The 27,695-nt window shown below is 42.2% G+C and overlaps 3 protein-coding genes across 8 annotated transcripts in view; 1 reads left to right on the top strand and 2 right to left on the bottom strand.

Annotated features, from left to right (window-relative positions):
- Window positions 1-95: 95 nt before the first annotated feature.
- On the bottom strand, window positions 96-6,348 carry lipg (lipase, endothelial). Of its 2 annotated transcripts, XM_020099326.2 has the most exons (10): window positions 5,560-6,348; window positions 4,270-4,460; window positions 3,832-4,011; window positions 2,851-2,962; window positions 2,537-2,755; window positions 2,177-2,419; window positions 1,824-1,944; window positions 1,129-1,356; window positions 917-1,021; window positions 96-805 (listed from the first exon to the last, which is right to left on the bottom strand). In XM_020099326.2, exons 1-10 carry the CDS (start codon window positions 5,648-5,650, stop codon window positions 793-795), a joined length of 1,503 nt encoding a protein of 500 aa, XP_019954885.2. In that variant the 5' UTR covers window positions 5,651-6,348; the 3' UTR covers window positions 96-792. The 2 variants fall into 2 exon arrangements, with proteins under 2 accessions (XP_019954885.2, XP_069379564.1); XM_069523463.1 differs by lacking the exon at window positions 96-805 and having other exon boundaries at window positions 901-1,021.
- Window positions 6,349-9,177: 2,829 nt separating this feature from the next.
- On the top strand, window positions 9,178-19,083 carry LOC109636981 (E3 ubiquitin-protein ligase KCMF1-like). Of its 2 annotated transcripts, none has more exons than XM_020099048.2 (7): window positions 9,178-9,354; window positions 11,707-11,874; window positions 13,247-13,386; window positions 14,388-14,489; window positions 15,940-16,120; window positions 17,006-17,324; window positions 17,476-19,083. In XM_020099048.2, exons 1-7 carry the CDS (start codon window positions 9,339-9,341, stop codon window positions 17,801-17,803), a joined length of 1,254 nt encoding a protein of 417 aa, XP_019954607.2. In that variant the 5' UTR covers window positions 9,178-9,338; the 3' UTR covers window positions 17,804-19,083. The 2 variants fall into 2 exon arrangements, with proteins under 2 accessions (XP_019954607.2, XP_069379565.1); XM_069523464.1 differs by lacking the exon at window positions 9,178-9,354 and adding an exon at window positions 9,736-10,065.
- Window positions 19,084-24,359: 5,276 nt separating this feature from the next.
- Window positions 24,360-27,695, bottom strand: part of slc20a2 (solute carrier family 20 member 2) — a 40,624-nt gene continuing 37,288 nt past the window's right edge. For all 4 annotated transcript variants that reach the window (XM_020099206.2, XM_020099205.2, XM_069523462.1 and 1 more), the window contains exon 11: window positions 24,360-25,989. In XM_020099206.2, the coding sequence (XP_019954765.1) occupies window positions 25,825-25,989 (165 nt within the window). In that variant the 3' untranslated portion in view covers window positions 24,360-25,824. The remainder of the gene's footprint in view (window positions 25,990-27,695) is intronic.

Here is a 27,695-nt window from a genome sequence, read left to right as displayed (position 1 = left end):
AGTCAATGTCAGCTGGGCCCTTAAAGTGATAATGGATGGATAGGATATTTCAAAAGAGATGGGACAGTTACCAAAACAGAAGACACAGGCAATAGTTTCTACAAATAACAGGTGCATTTATTTTTTGTTCTCCAAAAAGTTATATACATTATATACATAGATACAACCCAAAAAAAATTAGCCACATACAGTAACACGACGCACAAAGTCTCCTCAGGAAGATTGTGTGCAACGAGATCAGGTATCTCCTTCAGTTATACAGTGTATCAGTAATCTCTCAGCAGAAAGGCACATATCTTGTGCACAACACACACAATCACCCACATATTAAAAAACAGACTCACACACAGACACGCACACAAATACTGCAACTGGGATGTGCTCTGATAAATAATGTTGGTCTTGCAGTGCTTCCATTCTTTTCATAAATAGGAAATATTTAAAAAAAATGTACAGTACAGCGACTACAATTGCTGGTGTTTGTCCCCGGGCACATATCTGTATTCTACTTCACTACAGTCCACACAAAGGAACTTTCTACAACTCTCATAGGCAATCTGACATTTCGGACCGCCTCCGCTTTCAGCCTGTAGCGTTTTCCTGCTGTCTTGATGCTGGACAGAGCCCAGAGTCCACGTTTCCAGAAACTTCTAGAAGCTCCTCCCCACCGTGTGCTGATCAATCCTCCTCCAAACGAAAAAGTGCTCACATCAAGAGAAGGAAGTGCTTCTCGTTGATCCATGTTGGGTCCCCCATGGTGACGGTGCATTGGTTGTTGGAAGTGCTGAGTTGTTACATTGGCAGCCTGTCGATTAAAAACAAGAATAATCTCAAACCATACTTCAGATTGCACAGGAACCAGATATTTAATCCATAATTATCGGCAGAGTTTCTAACATCTTATAATGTTTCATACCTTTTTCTAGGTTTCACTTCCCAGCCATCACGACACTTCACAAACGATATGGACTCTCCTGGTGAAATTTCAGTTTTTGAAGGGTCTTGGGCACAGAAAGTAAATCTGAAACATAAAAAAACGACTTAATAATTGTTCAAACAATGTAATAAAACTTAATTCTGCACAATGGAAGATAAGTAGTCACTACTCAGCTTCTCCCTTTAACTTACTTCTTCTGCGTTTCTCCTGCTTTCACGCGAATGCGCCGGATTTCCAGCACAGGTTTGGGCGGTTTGGTGTTCCAGGCCCAGAAGGTCTTCTTGATGGTCTTCCAGACGGAGTGCAAGGATTCAGAGTCTCCCTCCCAGCTCAGACGGATCTTCAGCAGGTCACCAATCTCCTTCTCAGTAAACACCAGGAAGGTGTTGGTGAGGTTCAGACCGACGGCGTCATCATGGCTGAACAAAGATAAACCAGGTTAAGTTAGGTGTGTGTTCAAGCCAACCAATTTAATTCTGCATTACTTGGAGGATCAAAAGTCTAATTAAACTATTGAAAACCAGTGAGTCTTGCATGACAATCCAAGCTGCTGGGATGCCTCTCTGCCAACATTGTATAACTTTTTCCTTCCAAGGTTTCTGACTAAGGCTTTAATCAGTATTAGTATTTATGGAAACTTGACTAAGTGAAGTTCCTCCCCCAGTCTGAGTTTGTACTGCGTCACAAATCTCCGTGACTGGCACTTTGAAAAGGTCAGTCACTACAAACATAGTTCAAGTTCAAATTACAAATTTACGAGTCTGTGTGCTTCTGTGTACCAAAGGCAACAGAGCGACCAGACGGAAGTCAGTATGGAGCCAGTGGTTTTATGGATTGTTATGCTGTGGCATTTGGTGACTTTGCAGGATTTCGATTTTGCACTTACACATCGACAAATATGTTCGTTGTGTCATTCTGGGCGCCATATAACTTGACATGAAAGGTAGGATCTGCGTTGTCAGACTGTTTTCTGTTGAACACGTGCATCTTCATCTGGTAGTGGTAGCCTTGAAAGAAAAGGAAGAAAATAAGTTATATATTAAATCAACCGTGGAGTTGTGTGCAGTAGTAGTTTACACACGACGAACTGGAATCATAAATGATAAAAGATATGGACTTTAACCATCAGCAACTCTACCATATCTCAGTATAGTTTCTTATCAGTGTTATTCTAGGAAATAAACATAGTAGTAAAAGATAAAGCTACATTTACAGATCATATCCTTGTTTGTAACGTACCTCCGAAGGGAGTGTCAGCACGTGTCTTCAGGTACATTTTACTGTTACGCCTTTTGCGCATCTTTCTGGCGTTGTAGCCGATGTTGTTGCATCGATTTTTACGGCAGCTGAGGCAGATGCCCTTCTTGAAGCGATCGGGGCCCGTGCACTGGTAGGCAAAGCTCATGTGGTCCTTGTTCATCAGGGAGTCCACGAACAAGTGCACAGCGCGCTCATGCTCACACTTCATCACCTCCATGAAATCTGCAGAAGAAGGGGGCGGTAGGTTAGCTGGGCTGCGGCTGCAAAATTTTAAATATAGATATTGAGTTCAAAATTCCCAATTTCTATAGATTTCTGCGTTTACTGTAAAGTACATACTTCCTGCCACTGCCAACACGTCACCCAGAGCGCAGCCAGGCTGAACATCGCCACCGTTGGGATAGATATCAATGTCACCAATAGGCTGCTGGATGCCAATGCTCACACCCAAAGCCTCTCTGGTGTATGTGTGCAGAACATCCACAAAGTCGGCATCATCTGGAGAGAGACGCTTCTGTTCCTCGACACCCTCAAACATTGGTCCTGCTGGGTCTAGACCTATTAAATAATACAAATAGACTTGGTGTCAGGAGAAAGAGGCAGCACCATCTCTGAGTCGTGTTTATTCCAGATTCAGGTCGAACTTAACTCACCAGTAATTCTGCCGATGGTCCCTCGTACAAATGTTCCAGCGTAGCCGGCTACATGAGCGCCTAAACTGTAGCCAATCAGGTGCACATTTTGCAGAGGCAGCTGCTCCTCATCCTGTGAGAAAGAAAAATGACGACACTCATCATCAGCAGCTGCCGCCACGAATCCACACTGAACAAATCATGGATTGTGGCCAGTGATGATCCATCGTGTCTGCAGCCGAGCCAAGCTCAGTTAACCCGAACCATATCAACTGACATTCCCCTCCATGCAACAGTGCCTCCTCCAGCTGTCTCACTTAGTCTCCATGACATAGTCTTTGTCCATGTTTACAACTAAGTGGCAGGATGCCTGAATCCTTCCTCACTTGGTCCAAATTTGTGACAGTCCTGAATTGGAATTGTTGTCTATGCCTCTGAAGTGTTAAATAGACTGTAATCCTCTCTAGATTCTCTGCTCGGCATTGAGCTAATAATACTTAAGGACAACACACAAAATGGAATGGAGCTATTGCCTCTGGGCGAAGTTGGGATTTCTGAAAACATTGCATGTTCATAAAACTAAATGGATAATTAACAAGCGATTACATTTCTTCAAACACGTTTTGGCAGTTCTGTCAAGCTCACAGAAGACTCTGATCTCCCCGCATGTAAAAAAGAGAAGGCAGGTTTTGTGGATTTGCAGGTACTCGGCTGCTCAGAACTACTGACTCAACTGCCGAGGCTGCTCAGATCCCACGCTACACTATTAATCATTTGTGTGACATCGCAGACATTAGCAGATCAATTCTTATATACATATCCCCAATATAAACACACACTTGCACTCATAAGACCATGCTACGTCTAGGTTAACCATTTCTATGAGCCACAGCGCTCAACCAAAACCAAATTATGTATTTGCATGGTCTGATAATTTTCAGCAGAGCACTCATAATACATCAGGTGAGGGCAAGTGTACATGTTGTATAAAGGCCTACACACCTGTAACCAGTTTAGCATGGTGGCAATATGGAGGCCAACAGTGTGGGTGTGGTTGACTGCGTCAGGGTACAGCTGCTGAGCCATCGCGATCCAATCGACGATCACAACATTGGCCTCCGTTTCCCGCTGCATCACTGCAGAGACCAGCTTGTGCATCCAGCTCTCGAACATCCCGCTCATCTGAGAGAGAGAGAGGAGAAGGGGATAATGGGAGTCAGGCTAACTGGTTTAATGTGATATCCTCTCTCTCTGACAGTTATTTCACATCCACATGATGAATTCCAACAATCAAAGCCCTCTCCCCTCGGATCATTCAACACTTAAGCTACATTCACTCTGTGAGGTGAGGCTGCGGTTCATTGTCTATGACCCAGACAGAGAAGGAGAGAGACTGCAACTAGATATGATGATAGGAAATAGTTTTTGGCTCATATGTACCGTCCAGCCGTGGATGATGAAGATGGTCTTGGCTGTGGCATTGAAGCCACACTCAACTAGACCATCCTTCTTTCCAGCCTGCAGGTAGCAGCCCTCCTGCTCCAGATCCAAACTCTTCCTCAGGTTGTACTTGATGAAGCCATCGATTGGATTGTTGTTTATTGACGGTTCGTCCAATCCACTGTCTTCACCTGAGGGGAAATGACCGAGGATGTTAGGTCAAACTGAGAAAATACACTGCTTCAAAATGTATTTTCTTCCATCTCTCCTGATCATTACAATTATATTAAAACAAGAAAAAAAGAACACACTGATCACTCTACATTTCAAACACAGTTCAGGAACCATTCAGCCAATGATCCCTCACACTCGCAGAGGGAGACTGAACCAGCCAATCATATTGCTCATGCAGCAAACATCTGCTTCAATAAAGGGTGCAACTTGTACTGGAGACGCAGGCACGGAGCCCAAATGTCACCTCCACCCTTCTCTTCTTTTATTTCAAACTCTGTGACACAACTGCAGCCGGATCTCTGAAGGCTGACAATACGTTTTAACACAGTGAGCTCTCTGGTCTGAGGCTGAAACTGCACAATTAAAACTCTGCGTTTGAAAAGCAAGATGAGGATTCTGACAGTTTATCCACAGGAGGAAAAAAATATATATCATTAGATATATAAACTCAGCCCTCACTTATGTTATACTTGTGCTCTCTTTGGGATTCATTCTTGATGAAGTAAATGAGTGATTTAAACCGCAGGACAGAAACAACAGGTCTGGGTTTAAATAAAAATGATGAACTCAACACCCTCTGGTTATCGGCCACACCGACCAAAATGACTTCAGCTGGGCAGTAAAGACGGCGGTGAGCGGTCTGTGGTAAAACGCGGTTTCAGCAGAATATCTTTTCCAAATAGTTCACACACACAGAGAGACGTGGCGTTGTGCGTCCTGCACACGGAGCTTATTTGCTGCCGCTCTCCCAAAAAAGGACACGTCGCAGTCTTGTCTTTGAAATCCATCCCGGTTTTCTGTCTCTCTCTGCCCGCCACACTTGTTCCTACCATAGACTGTATAGGTTCCTATTCATAATTCAGCCTCATCGCACAAAAACGGTACACGAGCTCATTAAGCAGGGATGAATTCTTAAAAATATTTTTTTCCATTTACGCACACATTTGACCCACTTTACGCATGCCATGTTAGGGTTTTAAGTCTTCCCCCTTTTAAAGCTAGGAAATGAATAAATGGTAGTGATGAATGGAGAGTGGTGCACAAAGCCTTTCTTACCTTTAAGGACGCCGTTTTCTCCAAGAGCAAGGGAGAATAGCGCAGCGGCACACTGGAGGAAAATCCACAGTATAGGGGTTTTGTGATTCATCTCTCAGTCCCACACGAGTGTAGATGGATTCGGAAGCTCCTTGGGAAATATAATGTGTCTTTGTGTTGCTGGTTTTCTGTCGGCGGCGCGGTGGGAAAAGTGGATGAGATCGGATTCAGTGGCGACAAAGAGCGAGCGAATGAGCCGGTGGTGCGTTACGGTGCGCGCCTCTATGGATGAGCCGCTGGAGAGACGTGTAAACTTGCCGGGAGGGTGTCATTAGAGTTTTAAATAGTTTCTCCTTTTCAGTCATCTGATCATCGGCTGATCTATCGTGGATCTTATTGGTCAAGCCCCCATTTGTTTACGTTGAAGGCGTGGCGAAAATGAATGAACTCGTAGTAGGCTGCGCGTGGTTTTTGCTGGGCGTGTAAGGCTGACGCAAGCAGACTTAAAAAAAAACGTATCCTGTAGCTTTAGTGTTGTATGAAGGTCATTTACCTTTGTTGCCACGGTGCGTGAGAACAATGTGTAAATAAATAACCGTTTTACAGCCTGAGAGTCTCAAGAGAGGCGCTGACAGATCCTCCTATCGGTCTCCGCAGAATACACAATACGCGCCACGGTATGATTCCTTCACCACAAAACAATAAAACATAATCTCCTTCTGCTCATTTCCATACGTGGGAAACCCTCCTCAGCACCCCTCAGCGGGTGTATGGGAACATTTAAAAGGCTCAGGGCCGTGTTGTGTGTGTGGGGGGGAAGGAATGGTGAGGCTCCCTCCCCCATGAAAGCATCGTGCCCTGTGCCTGGCGCGCATCCAGCCATCAGTTTAGCTCACCGACCAGTTTCAATTGATGAGGCGAAGAATGGACGCACTCACGCAAGGGTCCCTGCAACAATAACAGCACTGTGAGTGTACATGCATCAGGCCCAGCAGTAGGAAGTGTCACCTGCCGCCCCAGCAGCTCCTGGTACTCTGAATCTACACAGCCTCTGTATGCATCTCTGCAAACACAGTCATGCTGCTGGTTACAATGTGCACTGTGGGTTTACCAGGTCACTGCAAGGCCTACAATCTTTGGTTGCCCCCCAGGTTGCTGCACAATGATGTTTTCTGCTGAAATTTGCCATATATCATGAATACGTTTTCTTTATTTGGATTATGTCCTGTGATGTAAACCTGCAGGCAGGTGGTTGAGTGATAGGAAGATGAGTGACGCTGGCAGAGAACAGCAACATGCAGGCACTACAATGTGACACTCAGTTTATACTGTCCAGTCCATATTCAGTCTTCTCAGTGTTGCCAGATTCACTGTGACTTGCACGGACATAACCAGAAATAAGAGATTAAAAAAGTATTTTTCAAAGGATGAGAGTGCGGCTGTGCTTGATACAGGAGCATCCAAAATAACATCCTATTTTTGGCGCTGGGTCAAGCTCTGGTGTATAAATAAACATAATATACATAATGCTGCAACGACAGAGGGCACTACAGTTCATCTGGTGAGGTGATACAGTTCAGTTTAATCCCTCCTGCTCGCTCACTCTCACTCAAATGATTTGTTCATGGACATCAGTGATGTCTGCAGGGCTGCTGTCGTTACATGTCAGGATATGTTGTGTGAATATGAATCATGGGAAGACACTGGTGAGGATGGTGATGACATTGTAACTGTACCAGTCCTTGATCGGTCAGTTGCAATTCATCTGGTGATTAATTTCTTGTGCAGGCTCACGGAGGACCAAAGCTTTTCAATGCAGACAATGTGCCTCTATAGGATACAAAAGGAAAAGTCACGGGCTGGTTCATCACAACCATTCTGATATCTGTGTCCATTTGGAGACTTTCCTGTTGACTTACTACTGACAGAAAATAGAGCAAAGGGCAGATAAAGGATAAAGGTGATCAGGAGATAGAATAACCCAAATCTCATTGGTTGAACGTGACTGCCACGGCTGCAGAGTTTCTTACAAAATACTCAAATATCATCATTTATAAAATATCGGTCCATTCAGACAGAACCCTACAGTTCTCTTGCAGCAGAACCTTTACAGAAAATCCAATTGGCTGCATTGCATGGAACTTATTTAGATCTCTTTAAATTTGCAAAAGTAATACAACACTCCACTTTGGGGGTAAACATGAAGAATAATCCCTGTTGCTTACAATATACCTCAATTCTGTTTTGGGACAAACACGTGTTTATCTTGTCAGACTTTTACAATTTACATCGCCTCCCTCCTTTCATTTTTGCTCTGTACTTAGCTGAACCTTAGAGTGACAGAATGTCTGCAGCTTGTCAAAAGAAGCACAAAGAATTCCCAGAATAAGTCTGTCGGACGGACCTGATGTTAGACACTGGATCTTGTATTTAAGACAAAGTCGCTTCTAATGCAAGAGAATTGTTATTCTTTCCATCCACAGTCCTTAACCAGCTGCCCAGACTGAGTGTAAGTTTGATTCTGCACTGTCTGAGCTTTCCTGGTTTACAAGGTCTGCCTGGCAAGACCCAACAATGAGGTACAGTGCAATATTAAAATAATCATGCAGACCTACGCAGGCGGCTCTGTGTGGAGAGCAGAAAGAGTGTAACTTAAAGATCCTCATCCAGGGAAACCTTGTTCTGACGCACTTACTTCTTCACCACCACAAACTTCAGCCTCCAAACTGACCAACTATTGAATCAAGACACGATTACAACTACAACTCAGGGGAGAGCTCATACCTTCACCAAGGTGTGACAGTCAAGCAACACCAAACTGCACACACTCATAGATATCAGTCCCCTAAATATGCCTGTTTGTTTCCCATCAAGATCCATGAATTATTCCCTGGGAAATCCATGAAAATGTTAAAAAACATCTCACAAGATAAAAGATTACTGGATCAGTGACTTTTTGCGGATCCAGCCCAAGATGAAATGGGTTCTTTTCTTGGCCCATGACCCGCCCTTCCACCAAGTATCATGGGAATCTGTTTGGTAGTTTTTGTGAAATCCTGCTGACAAACAAACAAACAAACAAACAGGGGTGGGAAATGTAACCTCCCTGATGCAGAATTCTTGTTTACCCAGCGACTGAGTTATGGGGTCTTCCCTGACCTATAATGCATCATTCCACCAAGTCTCGTGGTAATCTGCTTGGCAGTTTTTGCATATTTCTGCTCACAAACAAACAAACCAACCAAAAAAATAGACGGATAACAGCGGAGGTCAAGACATCTGATTATGATCTTAGACCTTCTATCATACTACAACCGCTGCTATCTGTGAATGTACATTACGTTACTTCCCATCAAGTATTTTTGCACTCACTTAGATGTGCACACCGGGGATCAACCCGTCTACGTCCTGCACATGCAGCAGGACTGACAGTAAAGTTGACTTTATACAGATGTGCAGGTCTGTTGTATTAGACTGTATCACTATTAGCTGGGGGTGTATTTAGTCATGGAGCTCCATCAGGTGACAGGGAGACATAACGATGGGGAGGTTTTACTCACCCAGGCCTCGTCATCCACTGCTCCACCGTGAGACAGCAGCGCCACCGTGCGGACCGAGCAGCGCCACACCGGACAGTGACACAGCAGGAGGCGGAGGGGGGCAGCCAGCCAGACCGGATCCTTCATGAGGGAAGAGGCCAGGGAGAGCCAGGCAGCCCCGGCTTCTCTTCTCTTCTCCGTCACTATTCTTCACCGCGAGCCCCGGAGCCCGAGCAGGGGGCTGCGTTACCGCCCGGGAGGATGTCCCGACATGAGGGTAAGAGCTCACCCGAGCACCGGGCGCGAGCCGGTCACGATTTAGCCATTTAAAAAAAAAAAAAAAAAAAAAAAAGCGAAGGCAAAGCAGCGGTAGCTAACGTGAGCTAGCCGACAATTTCTTGTTTTGCAGCCTTTGCTAACGTCGGTGTTAGCATGGTGTTAGCAGAGGGGTCGCGGCGGGAGTTCGTGTCGCGGGGGGTTCGACACAGAAACGTGTTGTCTGACACCCGCGGACGTTACAGGGGACGTGTGTGTTTTTATGAAATACACAACATGCACAGCAGAGGCTAGTGGACGCCAGCTAAGTGCTGCTAGCTAGCGTGCTAGCTTGGTGGTGGGTAATGTAGGTTAACGTGAAGGGGGAGTGCCGAGAACAGAGGAGAGCGGCGGGTTCCAGGTGGCGTCGCGGCATCGAACCGTGTCACATCGTTTATTCAAGCTAGTTTTTTTTTTTTTGCCTCCTTCCTGGTTAAAGTTGGCCCTGTTGGATGCCAGTTATCCGAGCTAACGTTTTAGCAAACCAACGTCCACCTCCGTCCTTGCGGCCAACCTTGCTGGACTGGAAGTTGCGGTGTCGGTGTCAAAGCAGACGTCAGTGAACATTTGGCAAAGTGGAGTTAGGTAAAGTCCACCACAGCCGATTAGCCTGCCAGCTAACAGCCAAGCTAACGACAGCTGGGTGTATTTGTTTGCGTGTTCAGCAGCGAAGGTGAGTCAGGGCCCGGGCGGCCTCTGTGTGTGTTGTTGTCAACTTTGCTGTCAGTGGTGATCCAGGTTTTTTAAATTATCTGTGAGGATCCAGTTATTTATCTGTGAGGATATAGTTATTTATCTGTGAGGATACAGTTATTAATCTGTGTGGATCCAGTTATTTATCTGTGAGGATACAGTTATTTATCTGTGAGGATCTAGTTATTTATCTGTGAGGATATAGTTATTTATCTGTGAGGATACAGTTATTAATCTGTGTGGATCCAGTTATTTATCTGTGAAGATCCAGTTATTTATCTGTGAAGATCCAGTTATTTCTGTGTGGATCCAGTTATTAATCTGTGCTGATTGAATAGTCAGTGGCTGCTCAGCTAGATCCGGTTCAAGTTTTCACAGCTTGCTAGCTATGAATGGAAATATGAGGGAGTTTAGACAGCCTGGTGTCATACAATACACTGAGGCTGTCCTAGTCAATCACAGAACATATAGGGACTGGAAGATAGAGGGTCCCCTTAACCTCATGTGACACATAAGAGGAAACCTGTACTACATGGTGTTGACGCGTATTTAGTGATGATGATAATAATGATGCCTGTGTGGATGATCTGGGTGATTCAGATTCAAGATGTTTATTGTCATATATATATATAGCAAATAAACATAGTTTACAGCATTTAATGAAACTCTTATTTTGTTTTTCAATCTATATTAAAATAGAAAATAGTACAAAATACAGTGTACAAAGTTTTTTCTTTTCCTTTTTTAGTGCTAAATACAAAAACATCTATAAAGATATATAATTAAAAGGTTAAATTAAACGGGCACTGGTCTATAAGTCTAGTGGTAAGGCCTGAGTTAAAGGACACAAACATTTTTAGGACATAGCCTTCTCATTGTGTTACAGTTGAACAAAAGGAAACAGATTTTCATCACCCATGTTCCAACAAATGTACTTTAAACACTTGAGAGTATATTGCTGTCCTATACGCTACCACAGCACTGCAAGTAGAGTTAAATCCCCGTCTCAGAACTCAACATTTCTGTAGACAGATGTCTTATTTATACCCGAGTGTCTTTGTGAGATTGCTTTAGATGTTGCAGGTGTTACCTTCATGCAGTAGTGATCTGGTTTATTCTGGCAAACTCAAAATAGACAAATGCGAAGGATTTGAATTATTTGTTTGGGCTTAAGCTGGAAATTTTTCAGATCCTTTATTCTCACAATGAAAACTCAACTTTTCACCACTATTAGTCTTTGTATTTGTACTGCAGCTGTAAAATTATTCTGTATAATTCCTCAATAGGTATGTTTTGAAATATACCATGTTGTAGTTAGTAGAATGACTTACTATAAGAATACATTTCTCAGTTAATATTTGTCTTTTTAAGAGAACCTAAGTTGGGACTTCTTATATAATACTAACGAACACATGCGACGTAATAAGTTGTTGCAAGTGATTTGTTTATATCATCTACATGAATACAAAATCAAAAAACATATACAAAACTGTATTCTAGAATCATTTAATAACTTGTTAAATATGCTGGGCTTTTTCAAGCCTAAGTGAAGTTAAGATAAATATTTAACATCTAACTCCTGTTTTCTGCTTTCCCTTGTCACTTCTCTTTGTCCCCTCAGGTGTGAGCTGTGATGCATGTTTAAAAGGCAACTTCAGAGGTCGACGATACAAATGTTTAATTTGCTACGACTATGATCTGTGCGCGTCGTGCTACGAGAGTGGTGCGACGACAACCAGACACACCACAGAGCATCCCATGCAGTGTATATTAACCCGGGTTGACTTTGGTAAGTGCACTTAAAATTCATATCAGGCTAATAATGGGTAGAGTGCCTATGTGTCCTTATGGGATGTCTGTTGTCCAATGTTAAGATACTTCATGTTGTGATTGATTAGGTTCGTATTTGCCTCTCCTTCTATAGAGAGATGTTGATTACCAATTGACAACCTGGCAAGAGAATATAGATGTTGAGCACAATGTAGGAACATATGCTGCCTCTCTAAAGTTCAGCTCTACAAACCAAACACCCAGTATCTATAAACTGATTCTCAGAGTCACTTGTGAGTCAATTATAATCAAGACTGAACTAATAGAAAAATGTTTCTCTTCATCTTTAGACAGTGGGCTGTTCATTCAAGTTGTGCAGTGGGCAGTAAACCAGTTTAAAGACAAATATTGTTTAGAACAATCCTACACACAGTTGTCTGGGCCTTATAGCATTTTGCACAATCCTGTGAACAATTAAACAAAGCAACAGACACAGGTGTAGACATCGTCTCGGCCGAGGTAATGATTGGCCTCCTAAACAGTTTATCTGGCACTTTTACAATTGTATTGGGTTTTTTTAAAACTTGGTTCTTTATAATACTTTTCAATATTTTGTAAACAAACACTGCTCACATGTCAGTCGTGTTGATTCTCGTCATGTCATAATTATGATAAGCCCCTAATACTTTGAGAGACTCAGTGGCTTTAATGAATCAGTTCCAGTTGAGGTTATCTTCTCTTAGCACCCGAGTGTGTTTTCTGATAGGAAGGCTGCTCCAAAACTGGCTTAGCAGTGATTGATTTGACCTTGACAGCCTGAGGGGTATTTGGGTGTGTGCTGTTGTGCCTTTGGATTTGTTTTATCTCTACACAATGTAGTGCCGGTGATGAGTTCAGTTGCTATTAATATTTAATCTGTATGATGTGGTATCATCTCAGGTCATTTTGATTGTGTAGAAATAGTCTTGCTTGTGAATGATTGCTTCTATTGTGTTTTTATGCCTTGGCACTGTGTGATGTGTTGTTCAACCTTTCACACATTGGACATACTGTTTTCCAGTGTGATAGAAAAAAAAAAACAAAAAAAAAACGCTGAAAACACAACAGAAGGTACGACCTCACAAGGAAAGTACTTGTTTTTGCGGTTGTGGTTTTACGTATTTTCAGTTTGTTATTGTCTTCATGAAATAAACAATGTTGAGATAAACTGTCACGAGAATGGACAGTTTCCGAAGCTTATGTCTGAAAATGGCTCATGATTCTGTGGCAGCTGTGATAAAACTTTGATTGTATGTCAGAGAATCATTTTAAGTCCCTGCACCTGAAATTATCTTGCAGATGACACATGCTATTGTGTTTTTTTAGACTAAATACCCCTCGATTCTCCTCAGACTTGTACTACGGAGGTGAAGCGTTTTCAGTGGAGCAGCCCCAGGCCTTCACATGTCCCTACTGTGGCAGAATGGGCTACACGGAGATCTCCCTGCAGGAGCACGTGGCTGCAGAGCACACAGAGACCTCCACAGAAGTGGTAAGTTGATGCTGGATCCTCCACACCTGGAAACATTTACATTTGTTTTTGTGACTCACCTCGCATGCTCTAGATTTAAAAAAAAAAATGCTGTTGAATGTTTACATCTCATTCATCATCTTGCTCCAATGTCACCGTTACTTCTGATTTCAGCTTCTGACAATGTAAGTGATGTCAGGTAGACAGTCGAGTTGTCTTTATATATATATATATTCATTGTTTTTTTTAATCACCCATTTATGTCGTATAAAGAAGAATATCTGATTTCCATTCGTTTTAGAACAATATATTGGTAACTTGCTCAAGAGACGTCCAAACAATTAATATTAAATGACATTTTGATTAGTCTAGATGCATAAATTAACCACAGTTTGACTAATAGTTCTATTAAAGCTATTTCATTATTTAGTTGATTGAGTTAAGTTACTTAAAGAGCACTAAGATTAAGGTGTTCAAACTGCTGCTATTTGCTAAAATATTGCCGAATGAACTGTTCAGTGAAATAATTTAATACCCACCTCTGCGGTTCTTAAGTAGTTGTCAGTAATAACTCATATTAAATAGCCTGAAGCTATGTAGTAATGGCGTTTTCAGTGAGTCACAATTCATGAGAAAAAGACAAGTCAATTAATGTCTGAGGATGAATAACAACTTGTCTCCAACTGCAGCCGAAAAATCCCACTTTCAGCCTTTTAAAATGAAAAACACATGATTCTTTTCACAGCTCGTATTTTCTATCATTTTCCTAAACCGTCAAACACATAAAATCAATCCGTGCCTCCAACGTCAATTCACATCAGTCGGAGCTTTGACACACTCGTCACAGAGCCACAGCTCTTCGTGTTGAATCACAGATTTGTATTTCAGAAATGCACTGATATGAGTGTTTGCTCCAAACGATGCAGCACCGACTGGCGAATGTTGAATGTGCAGTGAAGTGTGTTGATAATGACTTGTACGCTCTCTCTCTCTCTCTCCCCCCCTCTCTTCCTGTCCTCTAGATCTGCCCCATATGTGCAGCGCTGCCGGGTGGCGACCCGAATCATGTGACAGATGACTTTGCTGCTCATCTCACACTTGAACACAGAGCACCCAGAGACTTGATATCCTTTTCAAGTAGTAGTAGCACTACCGCAGATACCATCATAACCTACAATTATGCTACATGAAAGAAATGACGCTGTTTGAGTTATTCATATTTCTTTGTCAGTTTATAGATTAGCACACTAGGGGGGCAGCTGTTCACTGCAACTGACATTTGTTGACATTTTGCTAATAACATTAAAGCCCCTTCTGTTCATTCCCCAAATGACCACGGCGGTGAGGGAAATATCAAGATGATAAAATGTGCAGTAACGATTTCTCGGCTGTTGTGGCATTTTCAATTAAAATGTGTCTCATGCTGTTGTGACATAATCAAGTAAGTGGGCTTCAGTCAGATTGAATGGTTAGTTACACGCTGTTTGTCTCTGGTGCAAAGTGGAGGCCAAGTGCATCATCTTCAGGTTTTACTTCAAATCTACTTGTGTGGCGTTGTTTGTTCTCTCGTCCTTTGGAAGTGGCTCTCCAAAACAAAAGCTGTGGTAAATGAAGTCAAAGACTAAATGTGATTGTTTTAAATGTTTCAAGTATTCAGATTTTAGATGTAGGAAGATTCTGTTTTGAACATTTGTATTGGAATGGTTTTCGGTATGGACAGATACCGTGAGTATAAATATCAGGAGAGAAATCTGAACTGTTGTGTCCTCGATGTGTTTGCATTGTTTTCATCTCCTGCCACCTGGCCTTCTAACAACACTGCAGTGAGGTGACGCACATTTCTTCCAAATGCAGAAGGCACTAACAGTTGGGGGCACAAAAAGTAATTATGTGCCAGTGAAAGTGAAAGCTGCAAACAATGTAAACAGTGCAGACAAAAAAACAGGATTGGGCTTATTATAGCACACACATATTTGCATGTGTTTATGTAGCAGAGTTTGTTCAGGTCTTTACCTAAAAGTATGTTGGTGAGCTTCTGTCTACACATTTCTCAAGAGAGCCACAGAGAGGAAAACCTTTCAAGAGGGTTTAGCTGATGTGAGGATTACTTCATGTTGTTTATTTAACTGTATCAAGGGTTGAAATGACATTAGGTGCTTTTATCTGTTGTGAACCAGCTGGAATACTCTGGAGGAGGAATGATGACCCATTGATGTACTCATAATATTTAAATACTTGTGGTGAAGAACGAAAAAAATATGCAAACATAAAGTTAAATGAAACACGGGCAGAATGAGTGAATCTATGTGACATGTGAGCATCATGCAAATATGTTAGAAGCTGCTTCTGAAGGCCTGAGTGAATTCAGCATTATATAAGTAATTTTTGATCTAAAGCAATTTAAGACTTCAAGGAAAAATTCAAAAATATCTGCTAGGTACTGCTGTGGTGTCACTGTTTTCAATGTTTCTTTGGACAAAGCATTATTTTAAAAAAATCATCTAAACGATTGCAATTGTAATAAGTACGATAGTAGCTTGATGTTCCTGATATGTTCCTTAACGGCTGATTCACGATGAATCCAGTGGGGTGCGACATGTGAGGAGGATGTTTCACCCAGGGCGCGGGCTGGGGGGTCCACGAGCCCGCAGGTCTAACATGCACTTCACCAGCAGCACCACAGGGGGGCTCTCCACTAGTCAGAGCTCCTCACAGAGTTCCAACTACAGCAGAGAGGCCATGGACCCCATAGCAGGTCAGTCACACAGCGCACACACACAGTAAAGACATGGTTGCATGGTGAACACATGCTGACGCGTATAGTGCTCCCTCTGGGGCAGTCACAAATTTAGAGGTGTGTAGTTGAGATAAAATTTCGAAGATAGCCGGGGTCAGTGCATGGGTAGAGAGAGCACCCATGTAATAATGGATAATGTGCCGTGCCACATGAAAAGTTTTTCTCAACTCCTACTGCACAGGATCAAAATGCATTACGGTAGTGTATGACGTCACCATAATCAAAATGAATTAGCAGCGTTTCTATGAGAAATCCCACATTTGGACACGTTTAGTATTTTCCTAACACATGGTCCGTGTGTCAGTGTGAACTTCAACATGCCGTGGATGATAAAGTAACGTGTGGGCAGAGTTGTTGATGTGGCGCTTTCTTGTTTATACTGTTCCCAATTTTGATTCGCTTCGGTGCCCGGCATTCACCATGTCAGCTCCAGCAGTGCTATAATCAGGGTCCTCGTTCAGTCTGCCTCACAAACAGAGCACAGCCTCCTCCTGCATGACCTGTGATACCTGCAGGGGCTGTTGGTTCAGCTGACCTGAGGAGTTTTAGACGAAAAAAACTCACTGATCTTATCGTTCTGTACATACTGCACACACTGTACTGTACCTACTGTGTCTCTTGTGCCATAGTGTTATTGAATGCAGATCAGACAATATCTGTGGTCTCTATAGACCATTGCTCAATTATAGCTTTGTGACTCGGAATCGCAAGTTTTTAGGGGAAAACAATGTGACCAGTTTTACTTCATATTATTTGATTAAAATTTCATCAGAGCCATCTGGTTAACTGGGCGACCTACTTTATGATCATATCTGACATCTCCTCTCCATCCTGTTCCTCCAGAGCTTCTGTCCCAGTTGTCAGGGGTGCGGCGTTCAGCGGGCGGCCAACTGAGCTCTGGCCCGTCAGCCTCTCAGCTCCAACAGCTTCAAATGCAACTCCAGTTGGAGCGCCAGCAGGCCCAGGCGGCGCGTCAGCAGCTGGAGACGGCCCGAAACGCCACCCGGGGCGGAGGCAGAGCTAATGCAATCCTCAATACTAATTCAGCCGCCACAAACTCCAACTCCAGCGCCAACCACAACACCAACCCCAGTCCAAACCCGGGTCCACCTGAGTCGAATGCTCAGCATACTGCACATAGCTCCCAGTTTCTACTCAGCAGGTGAGACTATCGTTTTTATTTTCTGCATCTTCTTCCAATGTCATGTTGACCTTTACTGTACTTTAATCTGTTCTTTTTAATCTTCACTGTCATGATCATTTATTTATCTGCTTTCCTCTCAGTTTCAACACATTGAATCTTTCTCACACAGGCTGAGCGAACCACGGCTGTCCGAGGCCGAGCGGCAGGCGTGCGAGGCCCAGTGGGCCGACAGGAGCCTGTTTGTGGCGGAGCTGCTGCTGTCCACGCTGCTGCCTGACGAGGACGCGTCGGCCTCCGAGGACGAGGATGAGGACAACTGTCACGGCCCGTTGCGGAATTTCGCTGACTTCGAGGCCATGGGCTGTGTTGAGGTCATGACCTTGGACGTGGCACTGGAGAACCTCAACCTTAAGGAATCAACCCCAACTACCAAGACAACGAAAACGACGCCTAAAACAGCACCAACGAAGAAAGAGCCGCCCGCGCCGCCCCTTTGATGACATGGCCACTCCCTCCCCTCAAACCACCATTGAAACTGGCTGACTGCGGAGTCGGTCCAACTGCCAATGGATGACAAAAAGAGACTGCAGTTTTTTTTTTGGCTTTGTTTTTTTTTTTTTTTTTTCCAGTGATTGTCATTTCAGCTCTGTCGCTCCCCACCCTCATGTTTATTAAGTTGTGTACGTTGAATAAAAGTGAGACGAGAGAATGTGAAAGCAAGCAAGCGTGGTGGGTGCGTGAGAGAAAGAAAAATAACTATATAAATATATTATAGAAAAATCTATATGAAAGTTGATAATCAATTCCACATAACCCGTGTTTCCTCTGGCAGATGAGCAAAACGTAGTTAGCCGTTTTAAGAGACAAACACGTCACACACTCACCCAGGGAGAGGAGGCAGACTGAAACCTCTCCGGTAAAAACGCTGCTGTGTATTTATAGTTATGAATTAAAGAAGTGCTTGGATGGATCACCACAACTTAAGCATGAGCTTAAATCACCATGTGCCCATTTTTAACTGCACAGTCACCAGACGGGGAGGTCGTTCTCTTTCGTTCAGACACCCGAGTAACTGTAAATTAACGGTTCTGAGTGCCGCATCACTGGCATTTCTGCACCAACACACACACACACACACAAACAGACTGAGGACCGCATTCTGGTTGCATTCATGTCCAGTCTCAACCCTTCCCCCTTATGTGACATCACTTGTTTTGGGTCATGTGACCTTGCTTTATAACGACTGTGGGCACTTTGGTTTTGAATTGCATATCCAGTGTCCATTTGTGTACACTACAGATGCTCTAAGTAAAGGCAAAACACAACTCTGAGGCAAACGGAGATGAAACCATCTCGACCATTTTCAGTCCTTTTCTAACTTGGAAGAAACACAGACACCCTGGTCTTCGTACGGTTGTTTTTTTTTTTTTTCATTGTTTTTTTCCCTCTCTCTGTCTCTCTCTCTCTGTCTCTCTCTCTCTTTTACGGAAGACCAGATGATACTTTCTCAAGCTTCCCGTGATCTGAAATTAATCTTCTCTCCATTACTCTTGAATGCAAAGATTACTCATGTGACTTGAAGGAGAGAATCCTGTATTTCTCTTTCCATTCATTTCTCAGTCAAAAAAAAGAAGAAAAAAAGATCTTTGTATGCCTCCACTGCTACCTGAAGAAATGCAATGTATGTTTTTGGCTGAGCAAACAAGCCAAATGACAGGGTAAACCTTTCAGTTTGGAGGACAATAAAAATGTTTTGGATGGAAATGAACTAACCCAATCCTGCTCTCTGGTTTGCGTTTTTACTTTTCGTTATTTTTTGTCTCTCTCTCTCCGTTGCTAACTTCCTAGTGAGCATGTACGACATATGGTAAAAAAAATAAACGCTTATCTTACAGGTCGACTTCAATCTCACGTTAGTCTTGTCGGCTCCTGACGCATGTCGGCATTCAGAGCAGAGGGTAAAATTGTTACGCTGATGACACCAAACTGTACAGAAGCCTGATGAATATAATCACTTAGTTTAACTTCATTAATGTCTTAAAGATGTGGAATTGTCTGTATTTATAGTTTTTCTAGTGTTGACCACTTTAAGGAAGCAAGATGATTCATACAGTGAATCTATGTACAGCACTGGCTCCCTGTAAAATTCAGAACAGAACAAATCATTTTGCATGAAAAATGACAATCAGTCAAATACTCGACTCATTGTTTCATGCTCATAATCTACTAAAGAGAAGCTGAAGTCCAATAAAGTGGTGGACGAGGTGGAAGTCAGGCCTCATCCATGATCAGACTTTTCATAATGTGCAGAACACACACGCTCCCAGCTGGAGGACTTTCATAAGAATAACACAAGAACCTCAAATGAAGAATCCCAGATCAACAGAATCACAAAGTTTCCCTCTTGAAACACTGCAGCAACCATCATGAGAAGGAAACCATTTATCCCTGTGAGTGTAAATGGTGTCACTCGTCACATGTCAGCATCAAACCAACATCTCTCAGCGTTAGTGTAGACTCTTTATATTACACTCGGCTCAGACGGCCTCAGCTCTGGGAACTTAGAGTTCAATCTGAGCCAAGTCACTGAATTATTATCTCGGCTGAAAACCCTAAATAACAACTGCCTGAAAAGATCTGACAGATTCTTTCAGTCTTTAAAGAGCTCGGTTGCCATGGGAAACCAAATACATGCAAAGCAGGAGGAAACGAGCAGAGACACAACCACGACACGAGATGTTTCAGGGCAGGATCACAAATCACAGCAAAGCAGTTACAAAACCAAGTTAATCTCAGGAAAGAGTATACATCACTGCACATATCTATATACTTCAAGAATGAGGCTGGTAGTAGAACAGCAAACTAAAAACAGATAATGCTTATATAGTGATTAGATTCTTATTAAAATAAGTCACAGGGCCATGGAGGAGTATTTAACTGTATCATGAAGAAAAGGATAAGAAATGAAACTAAACTTGAGAGTACAGCCTGACTGATTAAGGATTTTGGAGGTGAACACTAAGTTTGATATCAGGTTTTAATAAAAAATCTGTTGTCACATTTTATCTTTACACAACCGAGAACATACACAGATATCTCTAAAGATTTAATATTTTCATATCTAAACTGCACTTAATTGCTGTTGTCAGCTTGTGCGCTCTGATATGAAAAATCTGCAGTTCAGTAATATTAAGCAATTATCTTATCAATATATATCTATTATATTGATGTGAACCTACTCAAACCACAGCTCAGAATTGGTGCTTTGACTTCATATCCATTATTTAATTCAAATTGTATTCACAAAAACACACCCAACAGTCTTAATACTGTTTTTCTGTATTAAATATACTTTACCTGTCCCCAACACTGTAGAACCAAGAGGAGTGGAAGAAAGATCAATAAGACTAAAAATTATTTTAATAATAGAAAGTAACTATTGTGAGGTTTCATAAATCAAAAATATCTCAGAGATTCAAAAGAAAAGTCAATTTTGGATAGAAAATTAAAAGAAACAAACCAAAATGTAACTGGGAACATTTTAAGTGCGAGTCTCTAATTATTTATTTTATTATCTCTTATGTGAACATGACACATACAGTGTGAGAATCTGAGATCACTTTATAATCACGTGAATGTGAAGTGGTCTCAGACTCGTCTGGTGTCATGTGACATCATCTTGAGTTTGTGATAATTCAAACTTAAAAAATAACCCAAACATGTCGACAAAAGCAAGACACAACTCGGTGGACTTTAAGTTTTCTTTGTAATTTTAATTCCCATAATTTAGTTTAAATGCAGACATTTTTTCTCACTAAAATCTTAAATAAAACATTACAGTACGATATATGCAAATCAGAAGAGCTTTAAGATTTTGAAGAAGCAGGCTACAGTTTCTTTAGATTTTTTTATTCATCTATTATCATTATTTTTCTTGTTCTGTTGAAGGATCGGACAGTTAAACAGCAGTAAACAGTAAAAAGACAACACGGAGCTGTAAAGCCTGCAGGCCAGCCAAGGAGCACATTCTATTACACAACAGACCAGAAAACTAAGAGACAGCCACATCCAGATGAAGGTCTGAGCTGACGGCCCTCCAACTCCATCAGGTGGTGCTAGTTCCACACTGACAGGTAGAGGGCGCTATTACACCGGGGCAGGTGGAGCTACATGACCACAGAGTGACAGCAATGTCGTTGCACCTTCACGAGAAACATCTTGTATTGCACATTCAGGGAGAAAGAAAATGGCACATTCTGTTTCTCTAGTTTTTCTCCACAGGGAAATTTGACAAAAACAGTTATAAATGCAGAAGAAGCACAGAAACTCCCTCAATGGCAATCACACCACACCACTCCTTGATTTGTACTGATCGGTTGAAACTGGTCTAAAATGCTGTCCCTCGCTACGGGGAGGGAAAGTGTCAGACTACGCCACCTAGTGGCTGCGTACATGTCAAACCAGTTGTTTTAAAATTCAAATTCAGAGTTAAATTAACTTTTGGTTTTTGTGGATGAAATACTATTTTAGTTCATTTAAATAATTAGCATCGAAAGATCTCATGCATTTAAATGTCTTGAAAACATCTTCGTGGACAAACAATTTTCAGGTAAAGCAAACGTGTTGTTTATTTACGTCTGTGTCTCTGGGAGGAGGAGATGGAGAAGGTGACACATGAACATCTGATTCAAATTAAATTCTAAACCAATTTTGATCATTTCTGTCAACAACACTTGACGCTGCCACCAGAGGGCGATATTCACTTTCCCTCCCCATCTTGAGCAGTGCATCCCTTTTGGCCTATCAGGACTGAGAATGCATGGACGAACAAAAGATGATGGTGTTACAGAGACGACCCGCGGAGCGTAGTGATGATGCACAAACCAGATCATCGGTAACGTGCTGGTTGATTAATGTTGTTTTCTAAAACATTGAATGATATTTACCAGGGTTTTCATTTCAAAATAAGGTTTCTATTCACTAACTGCTAAGACTCATGGGAGCTGTTGGCTAGTCATATCTGTGTGGCGTAAAGCAAGCGGAGCGGAAGCTAACCTGACGGGTCATATAGGATTTCAGCTTTCTACAAGAAAAATGAGAAAATAAGCATTTATGTAAATGTACTGATCATTAACTGTCGTCATGTCTGGATGACCTGTTTTGAATCAAATCAGCGGACATTTAAGTTTACATTTGAAATTTAATCATCAAATAAATCCATAAATCCATAACAAATGACACAATCTCCATTTTACAGATTAAAAGTCCTTGCACAATAAAAACTTGTGCTCAGTTCATGAGTTTTGGCTCTGGTCTGCTGGGACCGGTCACATGTGGAGGATAATTCTAGTCAATTTTGCAGAAATTATAGATTTAGCACAGTAACCTGGTGATTTTCTTTTCATGCTTCTGATACTGTGAGCTCTCGCATATTTACTACGTATTCGTGCATCATGAAACGCTCGAATGTGGACACACCCGCTCCGTCCAGTCCCCTCTGTAACACACGGCCTGTAATAATAAAAGGAGCTTCAAAAGTCATAATCTGCCAAAACAAGGAAACAAATGTTCTCACAGTCCAGTTTTCCTTCATCACGTTTTTCAGATTTCTCAGCTACAAAGATTCTGATTCTATAGATTTCGCCTCCAGCGAGCAGTCGCCCCGGTTTTATCAAGGTGCTGTCCTGCTCTCGCAGCTCGTGATCGAAGCGGTATAGGGAAACAAAATTACAAAGTGTTTTCATCTAAAATTCAAAAATAAAAATGGTAATTTAAAAATCTGATCTACCGGCAACCGACACATCAATCTACATGTTACAAGAACACACCGGGCTCGGAGGGAGTGTGTGGCATGGCACCGGCAAGGTGAGACACCCTGTAATAAGACCGTTTCTCATCGTCGCTGTGAACTAGTCCCTGTTCAGCAGTTTTCCCATCGACCCCACAGTGTGTCCTCCAAAGTGTCTGGAAGCTCGCTCAGGTTAAAACTCAGATATGGTAGAAAAATATATAGTCTTGATGAAATTTCTCTAGTAATTCTCTTCGTTACTGAATTGCACCCATACATGTAGTGTTAACACATTGTAGTAGCAGTGTAAAGTGACAGGGATCATGATTAGCACTACAACAAAGAACGAAAAACAGGTCATCGTGTGCACACTTGCTCTTTGCTCTCTAGACACTTCAGGTTATTTAGTTTTTTACTTGCACTTAAAAATTCATGGTTATTAGTTTGTCTTTCATTGGCATCATTAGGCAACAGTTTTTTTTTTCTTCTTCAGATACTCTACAATATGGTTACGATGTAAACACCACAGTACTTAATTATTTTTACCGTATCTGCACACAGTTAAACACAATGTTACAAGGCAAGTGGTTACTTAAGCATAGATTTGTTCATGAGAGAGAAAAAAAAAACAAAACTAAAATGAAATTAGGAAACACACCACAAGAACAAAAAGAACTTGCAACACCTGGCATCGAGTTTGTTCAAATAAAAAACGCTTTAGACTTTGTTCGTCTGCAGGTCAGATGACCTCGTTAAAAAGCTGGTGATGATCAGTACTACCCCTCCCCCCCCCCCACCCCCACCATCTTATTCAAACATCATGATCCTCAGACAAAAAAAAAGTCATGTGATGTTTTCGTGACACCAGCGTTTTGTTTTTTTTTTTCTGTCCAGCCCTCAGCTTGTCCCTACAATGTCTCGCTAACCTTTAGCACTTGGATTGAAAAGCAGGTGATCAATATGCTGAACACGTCCACGCTTCAAAACACAGCTCCAGCTACAAGTGCGGCTGGGGTTGAATCCTGGCTGAGACATAAAACAACAGTTTGCCTTTTTTTTTTTTTTTTAAGTGTTTGATATGAAACGACAAGGCTTTAACTTCTGGAGGCATCTTGACGGACGCACCTCAGATTCGAGGGGGACGAGACTTGAGGTTGAGGGAAACGTATACGGCGGACAGATCTTGGCAGGGAGCCATCAATGTGAGGAAATGACTCCAGATATTTATGTATATGAAAATAAAGGCAAACAGATGCAGATATGTGAACATTTCAGTTGATATTTGCCTCATTTGTAATATAATATTTTGGCTTCTGCTGCACTTAAATCTTTAAATTAATCTACTTTAAATTGGCGACAACGCAGCGTACTTTGGCATGGTGCTGCTGTAGCAGAGCAACCTCCCTCAAACATCGCCATCTGAAACCCAACTAAACAATCAAGTTCTTTAAAGAACTTTCTGGCAATACTGATGAATTCACTGATGAGATAAAATCCAACACAACGGCATCTCTCCACTTCGAGGATGGATTCAATTGATTCCTTTGAATTTAAATACCGTTTTCCATTCAGGAAACATACTTCCACCGACCACGGAAAAACAGCAGCCTGTCAAGTGTGTGCGTTCATGAGTGTGTGTGTGTGTATGTGTGTGTACTCTACTGTGCGTGTCTGGGATGAAACATACTCTAGAATATGACATCATGAAGAGGTGAAAAGCCCCCAAACCCCACCCTACGACATTAAATACAAACCATGATCCCCAATTCCGCCCCAAAACTCTTAAGGACAGTATTTACAGTACAAATTACAGTATAATACATCATTAAAAAATACGAGATCCATCTCTAAAAACATACAGGAGCTTTTGACAAAAAAAAAAATCAACTCTTTAGCAAATCAGGTTTCTATGGTATCGTGGAAAATAAGAAAGCAGAGCGACAGTCCCACCACCCCTCTCTGAGGCGTCCTTTCCGTTTGGCCCCAGTTGTACCTGGCGAGCGTGTTAACAGTGAGATGACGGATGGGTTGGTTGACCACGCACATCTTTTCATTTCTTTTTTTTTTTTCTGAATTTTAAAGCAAGCTGCAATACAATAAATCACACTCCATCCAATAACAACAATATGTACAGATTTTTTTTTCCTGGCATTTTGGAATAATAAGCACTTGACTGCCTAAGCTACCTGTGATCGCAGGCAGAGGGATATAGTTTCGCTGCAGGCATGTTTGTCAGTTTACTTCTGCAGAATTAGCTGGTTTTGATCAATTTAAGTCGTGTGCAGGTTTTTTTTTTAAAGAAAGAGACAGAGAGTGACACTGTTTCCCCAGTAACTATAGTTCCTGTTATACTTCCTGTTAAAAGTTACTGGAAATCGTATGTACAGCAGATTGAATGGTTACACACTTTCTTATGCGCCCCCAAAAAGAGAATAAATAAAAACCGATCAGAAACTCAAATGAGTCGCAAAGATCTTTGGACTCTGGAGCCAGGAAGCAGGTGAACCAACCCTCCTCACATCCACAGTACAACCAAGTCCATGTGTAAACCTCTGCAGCGCCCTCCCTCTCTCTCTCTTCCTTCTCCTCGCCGTCACCCTCGCCCTTTCGTTCTCTTCGCTTCCTTCCTCCTTTCTCTGTACCCCTGACACTCCAGCTATGATTTTTAGTCTCCCTCTCTCTCTCTGATTCTCTCTTTCCTCCTGTGTTATCCCTCCCGGCCGTGCACCCTCAGACGTAGGGCAGGATGCCGTAGACAAACAGGGCCATGACGGCGGCGCTGAACAGGCCGGCCACCGGCACCGTGACGAACCAGGCCAGGAAGATGTTCCTGAAGAGGCGCCAGTCCACCGCCTTCTTGGAGCGGATCCAACCCACGGCCACGACCGATCCCACCTGGAGGCCGCAGCCGGAGGGGAGGAGAGAAAAACAATCAGAAGCAGAAATGTTTAAATGGTAAAGACACTGAAGAGCTGAAGGTTTGTCCAGGTTTTCCTTATGATGGAGCATTTTCAAGAGCAACTGGTCATTTTGTGTTTAGAAGATGTTTTAGAGGTTTGTATGTTTCTGTCTCCTAAAAACGACAGGGAACGTCCTTAAAAAGGATCCAGGTTCAAGTTTAGTGAAAGAGTTTGTCACGATGGCAACTAAACGACACTAAACGACTAAAAGAGATGAAATGTTTAAGTGCAGTACTTGATAGTAACATAGCTGCAGTACAAAGTACATTCCACGGCTGATTATAGTTGAACAAAACGGTGATAACACACGAATTTAGCATCTGAACAGAAAATCCTGTACGCAGCCTTCAGCTCAGTTCAAAATGTCTGTGTTAGTTAGAGCAAGCAGATTATAATAGTTACCTATATTTAATTTGTGTGAGTGAAAGTCTGAGAGTGGCAGATTTAACACAAGTCAAATATTCTCCTCTTCATTAGGCTGCAAGTCAAAAAAAAACTAATCTTGCGATTTCTATTTAATAATTCAAATATATCTGCAAGTTTCAGACTTCCACTAATGCATTATTCACTCACCTTTATACAAATCAAAACACCACTGAATGAGAATGAATTCTGGAGATTTTCAGACACACATTTCACTCTTCATTGTGCTGGAGCCGAGCGGAATGTGCAGTAACTAGTTTCAGCTCTGTTGACGTCGCAGGTGGGCGGGAATCAAACTGTTTGTCTGCTCTTATACGGCCACAGAAACACGATGCACCTCCTGTCACACTCACAGCTACATGTGGGAGGTCAGGTCGACACGCAGCGGTCATGTTTGCAGTGGTTAAACCAGTTTTACTAAAGATCAGACAAATACAGGAGGAGATTTTTTCCAAATTGGCTGAAATTTATGTCCATAATTTCTCATTCGTTTGGACAAATCAACATTATTCTGAAAGCAGACTTTGTGTGGGAAAGTTGAGATTTCGTGGCCATGATGTTTGTTTACAACCATTCGTAGTATTTCAGCTTTGCAGCAACAAATCCCAAACTCGGTGTTTGTGCTGCCGAGCGCCTGCAGAGCAATGAAACAATGAGTCACTGTGCACGATCACACCACAGCGCCCCGCACGTCAGGCCCAGGCATCAATTCAGTTTAACCTCCACAGAAGTTACAAGAAAAAAAAATCCATAAAGAAAAAAGGTCAATGTGCACTGACTGAACTGAGACGAAACTAAATGGATGCCCGCAGCTTCTCTCACACACACACACACACGCACACACACACGCTCTCACAGCCATCTGGGAGTCGTTCACAGATGTTGTTGGATTCTTACTGAAAACTTCAGCATCACTCAACAATTTCAAGTTGAGTAACATCTATAAATATACAGATTCATTTTTGTTCCAACAACGTCTGTGCGTCCTCCACAATCATTAACTTGATCAAATCACCAACACGTCTACACAGGACACCTCTAACCATCAGTAGATTTAGCATTTGGGCAGAGCAGGTGATTATCCGAGGTTTTATGGGAGGTGGTGAGGAATAAAATAAGGTATGGATGGCGATGTTGATGTTTAGATGAATTGATCGTCAGTAATTAAATACCGGTTTTGAGTCTTGTGCAGTTTCCCATTAGCAGACGTACTGATCT

This window comes from Paralichthys olivaceus, chromosome 4 (genome assembly GCF_024713975.1).
Source record: "Paralichthys olivaceus isolate ysfri-2021 chromosome 4, ASM2471397v2, whole genome shotgun sequence".
Taxonomy (NCBI): Eukaryota; Metazoa; Chordata; class Actinopteri; order Pleuronectiformes; family Paralichthyidae; genus Paralichthys; species Paralichthys olivaceus.
This window is presented reverse-complemented; position numbering and strand designations above follow the sequence as displayed.

What these genes read in the sequence shown, in the direction of transcription:
- lipg (XM_069523463.1), bottom strand. Translation starts at nt 5,650, where the DNA reads ATGAATCACAAAACCCCTATACTGTGGATTTTCCTCCAGTGTGCCGCT. An exon ending in TCATCATCCACGGCTGGACG is followed by an intron (nt 4,012 to 4,269) that starts GTACATATGAGC and finishes TCTCTCTCTCAG; the next exon opens with ATGAGCGGGATGTTCGAGAG. An exon ending in ACGAACATATTTGTCGATGT is followed by an intron (nt 1,357 to 1,823) that starts GTAAGTGCAAAA and finishes ATCTTTGTTCAG; the next exon opens with CCATGATGACGCCGTCGGTC.
- LOC109636981 (XM_020099048.2), top strand. An exon ending in CAGAGACCTCCACAGAAGTG is followed by an intron (nt 13,387 to 14,387) that starts GTAAGTTGATGC and finishes CCTGTCCTCTAG; the next exon opens with ATCTGCCCCATATGTGCAGC. An exon ending in ACAGAGCACCCAGAGACTTG is followed by an intron (nt 14,490 to 15,939) that starts ATATCCTTTTCA and finishes CGGCTGATTCAC; the next exon opens with GATGAATCCAGTGGGGTGCG.